The 15,939-nt window shown below is 38.2% G+C and overlaps 1 protein-coding gene across 1 annotated transcript in view; it reads right to left on the bottom strand.

Moving 5' to 3' along the window:
- Positions 1–15,939, bottom strand: part of LOC115523333 (ABI family member 3 binding protein) — a 270,902-nt gene that overhangs the window by 103,184 nt on the left and 151,779 nt on the right. The window contains exons 20-30 of the mRNA XM_030329269.1: positions 10,933–10,974; positions 10,039–10,077; positions 9,096–9,176; positions 8,614–8,661; positions 7,477–7,539; positions 7,286–7,360; positions 6,552–6,599; positions 5,002–5,061; positions 4,111–4,200; positions 1,642–1,722; positions 432–491 (exon numbers count right to left, since the gene is read on the bottom strand). Coding sequence (XP_030185129.1) covers positions 432–491; positions 1,642–1,722; positions 4,111–4,200; positions 5,002–5,061; positions 6,552–6,599; positions 7,286–7,360; positions 7,477–7,539; positions 8,614–8,661; positions 9,096–9,176; positions 10,039–10,077; positions 10,933–10,974 — 687 coding nt within the window. The remainder of the gene's footprint in view (positions 1–431; positions 492–1,641; positions 1,723–4,110; positions 4,201–5,001; positions 5,062–6,551; positions 6,600–7,285; positions 7,361–7,476; positions 7,540–8,613; positions 8,662–9,095; positions 9,177–10,038; positions 10,078–10,932; positions 10,975–15,939) is intronic.

Here is a 15,939-nt window from a genome sequence, read left to right as displayed (position 1 = left end):
TAATAAAATTGTAGGAATTTAGATCTTCACAAGAATCATGCCACACTGTAACAGCTGTGACAATACTCAGCTTAGACCAAGGATAGACACTCTCACCCCAACCCTCCTATGTTTGAAACTCACAAACAAATAATGTGATTAACAGGTTACATGGGTTAAGATGCCGTACTTTCACATGCATTAAATTGCAGATGCATATACTAGACTAAGTTCATACTTGGCTCCTTTAAAAACAGATGAGTTGCTTTAACTCTCCTCAGTATATTAAGAAGTAACAGAATGACAAAGAAGTAACTGAATGATAACTGAACAGACAATAGAGGATGACATGGAAGTCTCATGAAGCAGAAGAAGCTGTGGTTATGATGGTGATGAAGTGGGTTTCAAATGAGCAGGAAAAGCAGGTGCTGATGGATGTAATGTGTCCTTACCTAGTGTTGTCCCTGGAGCCTCGGTTCTAAGAAAAACTGGTTCAAAGACTGTGGTAGGAACTGATAAAAATCAATAAAAGAAACCAAAGAGATTTTTGTGAATGCATGAAATGTCAGAAAATTCATCTTAACAGTAAAATGCTTCTAAGCCTTCTAAGGGAGAAAGGGCAGGGAAAAGATGGATTATGCACATCTTTAATACCAAGAGGCAGGAAGTATGAGGGGCTGAAGAGTAAAGGGTCATTTTAGGGTCTGTTCACCACACATACCAGACATAGCCAAAATGAAGCTGATACTACACCAGCCAAGAGACTAAGTCTTTAGTGAAAAGAGTGGCATTTGATACAGTAAGGTGAGAAAGAACCCCTGTTTTTGATATTATATTAAACTAGGTATCCTCAGTTTTAAGAGCAGAAAAAGCATGATCCTGTGCAGAAGGATCACTGAAGCCCCGTAGGTCAAATTTAAAGTCTTAAGTACACCTCTCAGCCTCCCTTAAAGTTATCCTATGGGCCCACTCAACAGGAGAGCACCTAGAAATCATTCTGTATCTGGGAGGCCAGCTTCAGATATTCACTGCTTGTCAGACTTTGTTCCCTTACCCACTCACTCACCCAAACTCTGTACTAGTTTCTTTCTAATATCCTGATCCTTGTCCTGCTCCAGATATTAACCCATTACATAGCATTTCTACCACCTGAGAAGTTATACATATAGACACACAGCCACCACCACCACCACCCCCCACCCCACCCCCGGCCACATACTTGCGTAAACATGGCTGCCTCATGTTATTTTCTCTATGTTTATGCAGGAATGGCTTTTGTTTACAACTATAATACATACTAGGGGATAAAACATACTTCCCACTTCTTATGTATCTCAAAGCTACTAATATGGTTATGGGTGTTATGAGGGGATTAATAAAAGAAGTCCACTTGAATTGATTGTGTTGGTTCAATACTGAGCAAGCTTTATCCTAAGACATGAATGGAATCAAATAGCATGAAAAGTAAATAAAACAGTCATTGCTGGAGAAGATTCCTACACAGGAAGCACAAGATACTCAGGTATCTCAAGTTCTGCTCACTAACCAGCAGCTTTCACTCTTAAGAGATATATAGAACATGTGCCAACTGTGTGCATAGAATTTAGGATCCCAACTGGGGTAGACTGCTAGGATTCCTTAAACCAGAAATCACGTATTTACCCAGTTTGGTCTGAGGTACTTCTGGATGGGGTGTGGTTTTAGTTTTGGGGCGTGGACGACGAGGTCTCTTTGTTGTTGTAGCTGAAGGAAGAAAATTTAGGATTAATATAGTGTTGATAGCTCATAAACTCTGATTAAGATGATATACTAATCTTTCTAAAATTTGTCAGAGTTTCTTTGAGTGGGGAAAACTGTTACTTTGGTTTGATGTTTTCTCCTTTAGTATGTTAAGAGGTTTCCTTTTTTAATTGAGTTCTCCCAAGATTAAAAATTACAATATAATTCTGTTTAAGAAAAGAAGATTAAGAACTATCACTTCTTTGAAAGTGTCCCTAATCCAAAACTGGTTACAAATTGCTCCTAAAATATGATGGGGTGAGAGTTCAAACCACACTACAGTATTCACTTCTAATTATAATTTAAAATAACTAGGCTCGGGAAAATATTCCACTTGGTCATTTACTAGAATAAGCATACAAAACTTGCTGAAACATCTACAAAGTGAAAAAAAGTTAGACAGAACTTGCAATACAGAAAAAAGATGCCTGAAAAAAATCATGGCATAGTCGATAACTTATTGGGGGTCTAAATAAGGGATATACAGACTATCATATTTAGGCCTTAGCTCTAACAAACAGTATTGTTTAAGCGGAGACTCAGATTGACATGATACAATTTGAAGCTGGGATATGGGGCAGACAGTGGTGCTGAATTCAGTCCATACACATTTCTGTTAGAAAGAAAGCCTTTTAGGGCCACTTGCATGGCTCATTGGTTTAAGCAGCCAAATCTTTGTTTCAGCTCAGGTCATGATCTCATGGTTCTTGAGTTTGAGCCCTGCATCTGGCATCTGACAGTACAGAGCCTGCTTGGGATACTCTGTCTATCTCTCCCCCACTTGTGTGTGCTCTCTTTCTTCCTCTCAAAATAAATAAAAAAATAAAATCTTTAATAAACAATCTTTAAAAAGCCTTTTATATTGTAAAATGAATACTGTAATAGGATGATGACAAAGTATGACATCATTGTCTATATAGCACCACAGATGAGTTTAACAATGAATAAGAGAAAGCACTTGCTAAAGGACATAAAATATCACTACCTATAGATGTCCCAGGAGTAATGGGTTCAGAGTCTCTAGCAAGCAATGATCAAAAGTAATTTAAAAAGAAACGTTAAAAGAAAAGTCATTGAACTTTCTTCAAAATGAACTTCACCAGTCCGGTATTGGTTCTACAGCAAAAAAAGCAACATTTTTAAAGTTCTGAGGTGAAGGTACAAAGATATTTGTTCTTATGAAATGGTTATATCTTCAGTATCTCCACAGAGCTCTAAGTTTTGCTTGTTTTTAATATTATCTGATAACGCATCAACAATAAAAACCCTACTTAGAAAAATCTTTAGGCATTTGTCAAGGAATTTTATGGTAAAAAATTATGAGAAAACAATGTGAAAGTATAATTTATTAGAAAAAAATCCCTAGGTCATTATAAATGCAATAGTTGATATATTTAAGCAAATACTATAATGAATAGCCAAAATAGAGGATGCTTTTTGTTGAGTGTCTGCTTTGGAAGAAGACCAAGACGACTGTCCAAACAAAGATAAATAAAATAACAAGATACAGAGGGTCATTCAGTCTGCAAAACTTGTCAGTGCATTTCTCTGCTACCAGGACAGAAAAGGCCTGACCCCAGGAGGATAGGAGAGTATGTGGTAGCCAATTGGCTTAAATCCAATCACTGAAGTCAGGCATTTAAGGTCCTTTTTATGGACCCATCTAAAAGTAGCATCACTGACCAAAATTTCTGAGAATCAGCTAAGTGAACATTGTCTTCCTCCTTTCTCCCATTCAGGTTGCCCTCCTAATTCCGATCTTCTGCTGTCACCCACATATATAGTACCTTCCAGCCTCTGTTTATGCTATTCCTGCCTATCCCAGCAACAGGTCTACAAACTGTATAAATTTTGAGGTCCACATTACACTTACCAGCTCACGTATCTTTTACTTCTCTAAGAATTAACTATGTGCCTAACAGTTGGTAAAGCCCAGTAGATATATTGCTTCTGCCCATATTCCTTTACATCTATTAGTGAACAGTTTCTACATAAGAAACTTCCTTCCTCAGCCAAGTGATTTGTTACTTCTGAACTATTTTTCACAGAGGCTAATGGAACACTTAATAAAATGTGTGACTAAATGAACTAAATATGCTAGTTACTTAACTAGGTAAGTTTTTGATAAACCAGAATCAAAGAGAAAAATATAATTTTTCAGAGAAAGCAAATAAAATACAAAGTTACCAAGAAGATACCAAGCAGCACAAGGCAGTCATAATTATTAACTAGAGCTCTTGTGACTTCGGCCTTCACAATGAAGGGTCACCAGAGCTATTAGGTGGCAAGTTAAACTGTCATGCACGTATCACATCCAAGGGGTTCCACAGGTACCAGGAACCACATATTTACCTAGTTTAGTCTGAGATACCGCTGGGCTCTGTGTGGTTTTATGTTTGGGACGTGGACGACGCGTTCTTGTCCGTTGTGTTGTTTTTGGAGCTGGAGGAAGGAAACTGGTTAATGTTGTCTTATGACTCCAGAAACTCAAGAAAGGATGATACACAGCTCTGGATTTTGTAAAATTTGGCTAAATTTCCTAAGTCTTAATAAATTTGTCTCTTTTGTCATCTGTATGCAAAAAAAATTGGGGGGGGGAGTTGTCCGCCGACAGTTCTCTGAGAAGGATTATATAACATTATTCTAATAATCTGAAAAGCTTATTATTATTGGCGTCAGATTTTCAATAAGGATCCTGACTCCAGGGAAACCAGAAACACAGCATGTCCATATCGGAGATGGACCCAGGCTCACCTGCTTTTGTGAGATCATATTTAGAAATTATTTGGCTTAGACATACATCCCATTAAACATTAGAATAAACAAATTTAACTTCTTAAAATCATTGGTAAACCATAAAAATGCCCTATCTTAAAACAACTTTCGGTTGATGTCCATAGAATTAATATTGATGTTTATGGAGCAGCCACTCCTAATTGTATTTGAAATTTAGCTTTACCACAGAACACAGGGCAGAATCACAGGTTCTGTAAAGCACTAATAAAGCTGGATAATATGGAAGACAGATGCCTTGTACCAGCTGCATACAGGTTTAACCAAGTGACTAACCACATAACTTATATTAAACATCTTCAATATTCAAAATGAAGAATATAGTTGAGTGATAAGAGTGGGCAATGAGAAAATCTTAGAAAAAGAACACCACTTGACCAAGATAGTAATGAAATAGACTGGACAAGTGGAAATTGTGGTTAAGTGGTTAAGGACATAAAAAGTCATTACCCAATGTTGTCCTGGGAGCTTCAGTTCTCAGAGTTATGGGTTCAAGGTCTGTAGCGGGAACTGGCCAAAAGCAATACAATAAACAATGGAGATTTAAGAAATGTAGAAAAGGAAAGAAAATTATCTTCAAAATGTATTTTCTTTACCCTGTAATGTTTTGAAAGCATTTCTGAACGCTGTTAAAATGGTATTTGGCTGTACTCTGGCATTCATACAACTCACAAAAAAGACATACCTCTTGTATTCTGCATCCCTATGAGGCCAATGGAAAGCTTTTTCCTGTATTTAATTATTTGACTCCAACTATATTGGAAACTTGGCTCCAAAAACATGTCAGTTGGCTACTATGTATTTTAAATAACTCTGAAAAACTGCAAAAGCTTCTGTTAGTATTTCGAAGGCTTTCACTACAACTGTTATTTGTTTTGAAGAATTGTGGTAGTGAGGAGAATTTTTAAAAATATTCTTAATTAGTCTGTTTATTGGAGATGTGTGACAGTTATGCAAAACATAAACTTGTGCCTTTTCTCCATGTGAAATGGGGTACTCTTTCTCTATTTCTCCTTTTTTATTCACTTATTTTAAATGAATAATTAGGAGATGAGTGTTCAAACAAGCAATAGAAATGATTAAGAAAAAAATCTCAAGAGTAATAATTTGACTTTTTGGCTGTATAAACAGGATTCCTATAATTCTGTAACATTCTAAAATGATCAAATTATGCATACATGTGAAATTGTGATTTATAACTCCTTGGATTTAAATTACCATCTCTATTTGTCATTAAGTCCAGAAGACTAAATGTAACATAAACATCTTATCATGAACACGCTGTAAGCACTTATATAGAGATTCCCTTTTGCTAAGACATCACTGCAGAGTTGCTTGAAGCCACATCTGACGAACTCTTCTGAATTAATGGAAACCTGTGCCTACAGAAAAGATGTAGAAGGCGAGGACAACAGGATGAAGCAATATTCAAAACGGGTTACCTTCCAACAAAAAAGGGAATCGGTATTTTGCTTGGAAATCAGCACAAGATGAATTTGTCAACAGGTGTATGAATTCGTCATGATGACAAGATGAATTTGTCAACAAATGTTCAGGTGTATTTGGATAGCATGGAATCAAAGAGGAAAGGACTTTTGCAAGAAAGAGATAATTATGTATCGCCTCAAGCCCCAACCACATTGTTAACTGCTCCTCTCCCATAACCATAAATTATACACACATGAAAGCAGAACTCTCAAAGATTTCCTGGTTTGCAGGATGGATGGTCTCTCAGCCCCAGTGACCCTTGACAGCATCAAGTGCTGCCAGCAATCTGAATGTCTTTGAAGGGGATCAAAGGAAGAATGACATACAGGGATTATAAACTGAGCAGAAGTAAGAATGCCTTATGATGCTGAAAGTTGCCCGTTAAAAACAATCAACAGTTTGTGGAAATGAATGAAAAAATGAATTACAATTGTTTACGTAAGAGAATACAGCCACTGACATGAGAGGGAGAGGCCCAGAGAAACACTGACCAAGAAGGAAGACATCATTACCTATGGTTGTGGAGGGAGCTTCAGTCTCAAATGTAGCAGGATCAAAGACTATCGTGAAAAATAAACAGATATAATAAAAGTAAAGAAATCTAAAGTTTTAGGTGCTCCCTGATGCTTAATTCATAGGATACAGAACCTGGTTTATTCTAAGTTGATATAAATTGCTTTCTTGATAACTTTATTTATTATGAGATACTCTCTTACTAAATTAGAATTTTATACTAATTGGAAACTTAGGAGAAAATCTCAATTGCAAAACAGTTGAATTTTTAGTACTGTTATATAAAAATCTTATTTGGTAGGAAATCACTTAGTTAATAGTTACTGTTTAAAATGCCATCAAGGTATTTTAGACGAAGCCAATCCTTGATTACATGCCTTTAAAACAAGAACACATTGTCAGCCTTCCTGGTCCTATCTAGTGGTGAATGCTAAAATCACTTCCAACTATGTTCCAGATACAGAAAAACCAGGCTTCTATTCATCACATACCCAAATTCATAAAACAGAGCCTAAAAATGTTAAGAAAATGTAATCTGTCAGACTATCAGATGTAAAACTAACTTCTTACACATTGATTGTTCATTTAACTGGTATGGTTACTTTGAAAAGATAATGAGCCAAATCATAATATTGGGTTTTTATGCTTTATATGGTATAACAAATTATAAATATTTTCAACAACATTCCCCAGAATAAACTTCTTAAACTAAAGCACTAGAAATTATGTTTACCGGGTTTAGTTGGTGGCATATCTGGTTGTGCTGTGGTTTGGGGTTTAGGAAGTAATTGCTTTGGTGGTTTTGAATCTGAAGAGAAAAAGGTGCTATAATTAGTGTCATAGCAGGGCTGTGAATATCAAGATTAATGTTACTTACACACCATTTTCCTAGTTTTAGATCAAGGCAGTGAAAGTAGTGATTACCAGGCTGGATTTGAGGTGCATCTGGTCTATGTGTGGTTTTAGGTCTTTTGGATGGTTTTGATGCTAAAGAAAAAGGTATTAAAAATTAGCATAATGATCATGGCTGTAACTATCATAATTAAAGACACATACACTTGAGCAAAAACACTATATAAATTCACTGAATATACAATAAAATTAATTCCTGGGGTGTATGAAGGATGGGAAATATGTCCATTTGTACCAATTTTTCCAAAAGGAAAAATCTTTAGGAAATGTTCAAAATGTGCCTTTGAGCAAAGTAATGAGAACTACAGTAAGACTTTTTTCTTTTTAATTTCAGAGATCACAAGTATAATAGTTGTATTTCTTAATTGTAAGGTTTTTTAAAGCATAAAAGTAGTAGTGTAGAAATTTGAATCTTGTTTAGTAGGAGACCTGGGAAATAATCCATACACACTTTAAATTATACAGAAGTTTACATGGCTACAGAGTTCTGGAATTTTCCAAAGTAAAGCACAGTTTTTGTGAATGCTGAGAAATTGTATTGAACTAATGACAGTCAAACAGCATTAGTACCAAAAACAATAAAACAAGTTTGGGACTTATAATGTTCTTAAGTTACAAAGACCACACTAATTTTATATTGGACCCTAGACCAAAAATAGTGTTTATGCTTCTAGTTATCAAAATATACTCACAAAAATTCTGCAAGAAACAGAAAGCTGAAGAAGCCATTATTTCATGCAGCTTTTTAAGAGGGCAAAAGTCTTACAAGTGGAATGAGTAAAGCAATGAAATGACAATTATGGCACCAGAATAAAATCTTGCCATTTGCCAAGCCCAGGATGAGCAGGGAAGTCCCTGTCTGAGAAGAAGTGGAAGGTTTTCTCAACAGAAGGACATAGAGAGACAAAGAGTTTGTGGAGAAGCAGGAAGTTGTGTCCAAGGCCACAGACCTTCCTTAAAGAAGCACACAGGTAGGATTCTTCTAGAAGAAGTCTCCTATCTTCAGGCTCTTCAGACCCAGAGAGAAAACATGAGGAAAAGCATGGAATGAAACTGTGATGGTGCAGTGGCCCTGCAGTCATGCCTGGTGGAGAATAAGAAGAGCCAAAGTGACATTCCGTGAAAGCAACTGGAGGAGAGGAGAATTACCGACTGTGGGCACCAAGAGCTCCGGTTGTACCGTAGCAGGTTCCAGAGCTATGGAAGCAAAAGGCAAGAATACTAATTATATCAAGAAGCAGCATCTCGAGGAAGGAAACATTAATCCCCACTCTTAAACTCCTCATCCCTAAGAAAGGGAATGTGATTTTCCCTTTCACTCTTCCCATTTACCCCTCTTCCCCTTCCTTTCCCACACCTCATCTGCCATAAATATGCATCCTACGACAAACTTTTAGGGTGCCCTACTTTAATAATCCATTTAGTGGGCCAGCTGACTGTGTGTGTAACTAATAGTTACAAATAAAAAATAAAAATATACGGTAAGTATAGAATGTACGGATGCTTAAATATGAAAGTCAACTATACTGGTTCTTAAAGTCCAGCTATTTAGGTAATAGGTAGCTACTTTATCAGAAGCTACTATATATTCCATTTTCTATGTTAACTGGAACCCTCAGCATCACATTTACCAGGTTTGGACTTGGGCACATCTGGACTAGGTGTGGTTTTAGGGCGGGGGCGACGACCTGGTCGTTTGGTCTTTGGTGAAGCTGAAGAAAGACAATTAGCTAGTTAATATAGGAGCAGTAGCTCAAAAAACTGACAATCAATACTACATGTATCTTAGAAGCACATTTAAGTCCTTTGGTTTATTATGAGTAGATATTCTTCTGTTTTGTAACTTTCTATCATCATTTACCCAGTTAACTGAGGTCTTGAATAATATTTTTTTGATTAAATTTTCCCTATTCCATTTTGAGATGGAAAACTCAAAAGTCTGTACAGCTTAGAGAAGACCGTCTCCTAAAAATTTTGAAGGTGTATGTTTAACAGGAACATGAGAAATGTACCTTTAAGGAGCCACTAGGGATACAAATTAAAATTTATTTGGCCTAAGATTCAAAAGAAGTTTTTCATTTAGCATTAAAAGTTCACAAGTTAAGGGGCGCCTGGGTGGCGCAGTCGGTTAAGCGTCCGACTTCAGCCAGGTCACGATCTCGCGGTCCGGGAGTTCGAGCCCCGCGTCAGGCTCTGGGCTGATGGCTCAGAGCCTGGAGCCTGTTTCCAATTCTGTGTCTCCCTCTCTCTCTGCCCCTCCCCCGTTCATGCTCTGTCTCTCTCTGTCCCAAAAATAAATAAACGTTGAAAAAAAAAATTAAAAAAAAAAAAATTCACAAGTTAACAGTATGTATAAAAAGTCTTTGAATTCAGAGATTATTTCAGGAAAGGCAACTTCTTAAAAATGAAATATAGTTTATAACACTATAGAATTTAAATTTTTTCTCTGCAAGTAAGAACAAAGAACACAAACAGGTATCCATGGATTAATCCATTAATGTGAGCCTGTTAATAAAAATACCAGCAGTCAGGAAAAGAGGAAATAAAGGTCACTCACTCAAATAACTGTATTACCTAATGTTGTTGAAGGTTTGGTTTCCGGAGTTTCAGGTCCTAAGAGTACATGAAAATCATCAGGAAGGAATCAATATCAAAGGAAAAACTATAAAGTCTAATTAGATATGAAAAATTCTAATTTCTAAAGTTGAGCAATTATATGTAAATGGTGAAACTTTCATCCATATAAGACATTCCTGTTTTATTTAATAGATTCCTGTGTTTTTAGACAAAATGAACAAAAATGTAGTCCGTTAAGTTTGGAGAGAAAAATGGAAAAAACAAAAGAGGGCATGATTCTCATTTGGAAGGTAAGAATGCAATAAAGTAACCAACAGTTTGTGTTATAAAGGAAAATATGGGTCATTGGCTAAGATAGCACCAGCAGAACACAATTTTTGCTCTCTTTGAAGAAAAAGAAGCTATAAACATTGGGGTGAGTTTTTCTATTTCTCTTAATGAATTGCCGAGGACACATCGGATAGTTAGACCGGGAAAGATCATAATGCTTTTCAAGAAAATCTGCAAATGTTCGAATTTTGAAAGTAAGAAAAACACCTCTACAAGTAAAAACACAAAAATATCTACAAGTAGAGGGAAACCAATGTCTTCCACTGGAAATAGCCAGGTTAAAACAAGCTCAGGAAATATTACTCAAATATAAGGAGAGACAACACAGAATGTGTCAAATCAAAACCAGTCTGGCTTTCATGGCTGTTACAGAGGCTTGGCTTAGTTAAGCACAAAGAGTGTATCTTCTGACAAAAATGGCTGAAATAAAAATCTGAAGGAAAATTAAGAATTTTTTTAAAAACCCAAGCTAATGACAACGTTCAACATAAAAGGTGCTAAAGAAAGAGAGGTGGGTTTTTTTTTGTTTTGTTTTCCGCTCAGTAAAGGAAACTTCATTACCTATTGTTGACTGTGATGGTGGTAGAGTCTGAGGTTCTGGGGCTGCAATAAAATAGGTAATATCAAAGGCCATGCTGAATATAACCATTTAAAACAGTAAATAAATGTCTTTTACTGTAAAAGTTGTTCTCTCGCTGGTGAACAGTCTGGTTCTATGGTTTATTACAGTAAAGCTCAATCACCCCACATCCTTTCCATGAACCACAAAAAAAGAAATGAGAATTCTGATGTTCGTTGTTGATTTTTTAACTATTTTCCCCACCACCCAATATTCTGAAGATTGCTCCTAGTACCTGGGGACATACTGCTTTAAGGGGAGGTCAGGGTAGCCTCTCTGAGGTTTGTCAGAGTGTCTTGTCATCTGCCATTTTGTTTTCATACAGGATAGTCAGTTTCATCCAAGGAAGTGGGAAGAGGCAAAAGACCCATGGACCTATAACCAGGTCTGAGCTCTTAGTTTTGGATTTCTCAGGTTTGCTGGATCTGATACTCTTTTAAAAAAAAAAATAGGAATTGAATGTATGGTCTAAAAAGGGCCACAAGTATTCATATGATGTTCCTTTTATTTGGTAGCACCTATTGCTGGTGAGCAAATTGGTTTACATATGAAATTTAGTCTATTTTGTTTAGCAAATCAAAGAAGTCAAAAAGTAATCTTGGATTTTATCAGATACTGAACCAATTAAATAAAAATATTATTTAAGTATTCTGAAAGATAACAAACCTTCCAATGTGTTTCAAATTGGCAGTATGTAAATGATACTTCATGCTGAATACAGTTTGGTTACAATATCTGGACTTATAAAAAGACGATACGATAGATTTCTTATTCTACAGAACAAAAAGAATTCTTTTCTTTCAGGAAGAAAATTAAAAAAGGAACCCAATTTTTGAAGCAGAAGAAAAAGTGAAGATTCTTTGCCTTTTTTTCTTATAATTTTTTTTTTGTTTTAATCTTTGTTTATTTTTGAGAGTCGGGGGTGGGGAGGTGGAACAGAAAGAGAGGGAGACACAGAATCTGAAGAAGGCTCCAGGCTTTGAGTTGTCAGCACAGAACCCAACACGGGGCTTGAACCTGTGAACCACAAGATCATGACCTGAGCCAAAGTTGGATGCTTAATCGACTGAGCCATTCAGAGGCCCCTCTTTCCTTTTTTACAGAAATCAATTAATTAATATGACACCCACCAACTAGCTTAAGAGGACATAAATAACTTTGTTACTTGTATTTCTTATGCTACATTTACCAGGAGTTCTCTGTGATGTTTCTGGACTAAAGGCTGTGAAAAGTTTTGGGGAAATAAGTAGAGACTCGTTAGTATACAAAAAAAGAAAATGTAACAACAAATATCACAGGGAGAGAATTTTCATTTATTCTGAAAGCAATGAATAGCACAAGGTATTACTGAAAGGCGGCATCATTCATTAGCATGACTGTGGCCAAATTATTTTTTTTGATCTCTCAAGAACTTGTCCAGAAATAGATTACAACAGATAAATGGCAAAGCCAAAGTGATGTATGAGATTGAAGTACAGGGGAGGCGCAGGAAGATGGCGGCGTAGGAGGACGCTGGGCTCACCGCGCGTCCTGCTGATCACTTAGATTCCACCTACACCTGCCTAAATAACCCAGAAAACCGCCAGAGGATTAGCAGAACGGAGTCACCGGACCCAAGTGCAGACGAGAGGCCCACGGAAGAGGGTAGGAAGGGCGGCGAGGCGGTGCGCGCTCCACGGACTGGCGGGAGGGAGCCGGGGCGGAGGGGCGGCTCGCCAGCCAAGCAGAGCCCCCGAGCCCGGCTTGCAAAAGCGGAGGGGCCTGACGGACTGTGTTCCGACAGCAAGCGCGACTTAGCGTCTGGGAGGTCGTAAGTTAACAGCTCTGCTCGGAAAGCGGGAAGGCCGGAGGACAAAGGGAGGGTGAGCTGCGGAGCCCCCGGACGACAGAGCTCAGTTTGGCGGGGAACAAAGGCGCTCGCCAGCGCCATCTCCCCCGCCCACCCCCCAGCCAAAATCCCAAAGGGAACCGGTTCCGGCCAGGGAAATTGCTCGCTCCGCGCAAACACCCAACTCTGTGCTTCTGCGGAGCCAAACCTCCGGCAGCGGATCTGACTCCCTCCGGCTGCCACAGGGCCCCTCCTGAAGTGGATCACCTAAGGAGAAGCGAGCTAAGCCTGCCCCCCCTCCCGCCGTGCACCTTGCCTACCCACCCCAGCTAATACGCCAGATCCCCAGCACCACAAGCCTGGCAGTGTGCAAGTAGCCCAGATGGGCCACACCACCCCACAGGGAATCCCGCCCCTAGGAGAGGGGAAGAGAAGGCACACACCAGTCTGACTGTGGCCCCAGCGGTGGGCTGGGGGCAGATCAGGACTGACTGCGGCCCCGCCCACCAACTCCAGTTATACACCACAGCACAAGGGAAGTGCCCTGCAGGTCCTCACCACACCAGGGACTATCCAAAATGACCAAGAGGAAGAATTCCCCTCAGAAGAATCTCCAGGAAATAATAACAGCTAATGAGCTGATCAAAAAGGATTTAAATAATATAACAGAAAGTGAATTTAGAATAATAGTCATAAAATTAATCGCTGGACTGGAAAACAGCATACAGGACAGCAGAGAATCTCTTGCTACAGAGATCAAGGGACTAAGGAACAGTCACGAGGAGCTGAAAAACGCTTTAAATGAAATGCAAAACAAAATGCAAACCACCACGGCTCGGATGGAAGAGGCAGAGGAGAGAATAGGTGAACTAGAAGATAAAGTTATGGAAAAAGAGGAAGCTGAGAAAAAGAGAGATAAAAAAATCCAGGAGTATGAGGGGAAAATTAGAGAACTAAGTGATACACTAAAAAGAAATAATATACGCATAATTGGTATCCCAGAGGAGGAAGAGAGAGGGAAAGGTGGTGAAGGGGTACTTGAAGAAATCATAGCTGAGAACTTCCCTGAACTGGGGAAGGAAAAAGGCATTGAAATCCAAGAGGCACAGAGAACTCCCTTCAGACGTAACTTGAATCGATCTTCTGCACGACATATCATAGTGAAACTGGCAAAATACAAGGATAAAGAGAAAATTCTGAAAGCAGCAAGGGGTAAACGTGCCCTCACATATAAAGGGAGACCTATAAGACTCGTGACTGATCTCTCTTTTGAAACTTGGCAGGCCAGAAAGAATTGGCACGAGATTTTCAGGGTGCTAGACAGCAAAAATATGCAGCCGAGAATCCTTTATCCAGCAAGTCTGTCATTTAGAATAGAAGGAGAGATAAAGGTCTTCCCAAACAAACAAAAACTGAAGGAATTTGTCACCACTAAACCAGCCCTACAAGAGATCCTAAGGGGGACCCTGTGAGACAAAGTACCAGAGACATCACTACAAGCATAAAACATACAGACATCACAATGACTCTAAACCCGTATGTTTCTATAATAACACTGAATGTAAATGGATTAAATGCGCCAACCAAAAGACATAGGGTATCAGAATGGATAAAAAAACAAGACCCATCTATTTGCTGTCTACAAGAGACTCATTTTAGACCTGAGGACACCTTTAGATTCAGAGTGAGGGGATGGAAAACTATTTATCATGCTACTGGAAGCCAAAAGAAAGCTGGAGTAGCCATACTTATATCAGACAAACTAGACTTTAAATTAAAGGCTGTAACAAGAGATGAAGAAGGACATTATATAATAGTTACAGGGTCTATCCATCAGGAAGAGCTAACAATTATAAATGTCTATGCGCCGAATACCGGAGCCCCCAAGTATATAAAACAATTACTCATAAACAGAAGCAACCTTATTGATAAGAATGTGGTAATTGCAGGGGACTTTAACACCCCACTTACAGAAATGGATAGATCATCTAGACACACAGTCAATAAAGAAACAAGGGCCCTGAATGAGACATTGGATCAGATGGACTTGACAGATATATTTAGAACTCTGCATCCCAAAGCAACAGAATATACTTTCTTCTCGAGTGCACATGGAACATTCTCCAAGATAGATCATATACTGGGTCACAAAACAGCCCTTCATAAGTTTACAAGAATTGAAATTATACCATGCATACTTTCAGACCACAATGCTATGAAGCTTGAAATCAACCACAGGAAAAAGTCTGGAAAACCTCCAAAAGCGTGGAGGTTAAAGAACACCCTACTAACGAATGAGTGGGTCAACCAGGCAATTAGAGAAGAAATGAAAAAATATATGGAAACAAACGAAAATGAAAATACAACAATCCAAACGCTTTGGGACGCAGCGAAGGCAGTCCTGAGAGGAAAATACATCGCAATCCAGGCCTATCTCAAGAAACAAGAAAAATCCCAAATACAAAATCTAACAGCACACCTAAAGGAAATAGAAGCAGAACAGCAAAGGCAGCCTAAACCCAGCAGAAGAAGAGAAATAATAAAGATCAGAGCAGAAATAAACAATATAGAATCTAAAAAAACTGTAGAGCAGATCAACGAAACCAAGAGTTGGTTTTTTGAAAAACTAAACAAAATTGACAAACCTCTAGCCAGGCTTCTCAAAAAGAAAAGGGAGATGACCCAAATAGATAAAATCATGAATGAAAATGGAATGATTACAACCAATCCCTCAGAGATACAAACAATTATCAGGGAATACTATGAAAAATTATATGCCAACAAATTGGACAACCTGGAAGAAATGGACACATTCCTGAACACCCACACTCTTCCAAAACTCAATCAGGAGGAAATAGAAAGCTTGAACAGACCCATAACCAGCGAAGAAATTGAATCGGTTATCAAAAATCTCCCAACAAATAAGAGTCCAGGACCAGATGGCTTCCCAGGGGAGTTCTACCAGACATTTAAAGCAGAGATAATACCTATCCTTCTCAAGCTATTCCAAGAAATAGAAAGGGAAGGAAAACTTCCAGACTCATTCTATGAAGCCAGTATTACTTTGATTCCTAAACCAGACAGAGACCCAGTAAAAAAAGAGAACTACAGGCCAATATCC

The sequence above is a fragment of the Lynx canadensis genome, chromosome C2, assembly GCF_007474595.2.
Source record: "Lynx canadensis isolate LIC74 chromosome C2, mLynCan4.pri.v2, whole genome shotgun sequence".
In the NCBI taxonomy this organism is placed as follows: Eukaryota; Metazoa; Chordata; class Mammalia; order Carnivora; family Felidae; genus Lynx; species Lynx canadensis.
Note: the sequence above shows the minus strand (reverse complement) of the source record. Positions and strands in the feature narration are given on the sequence as shown.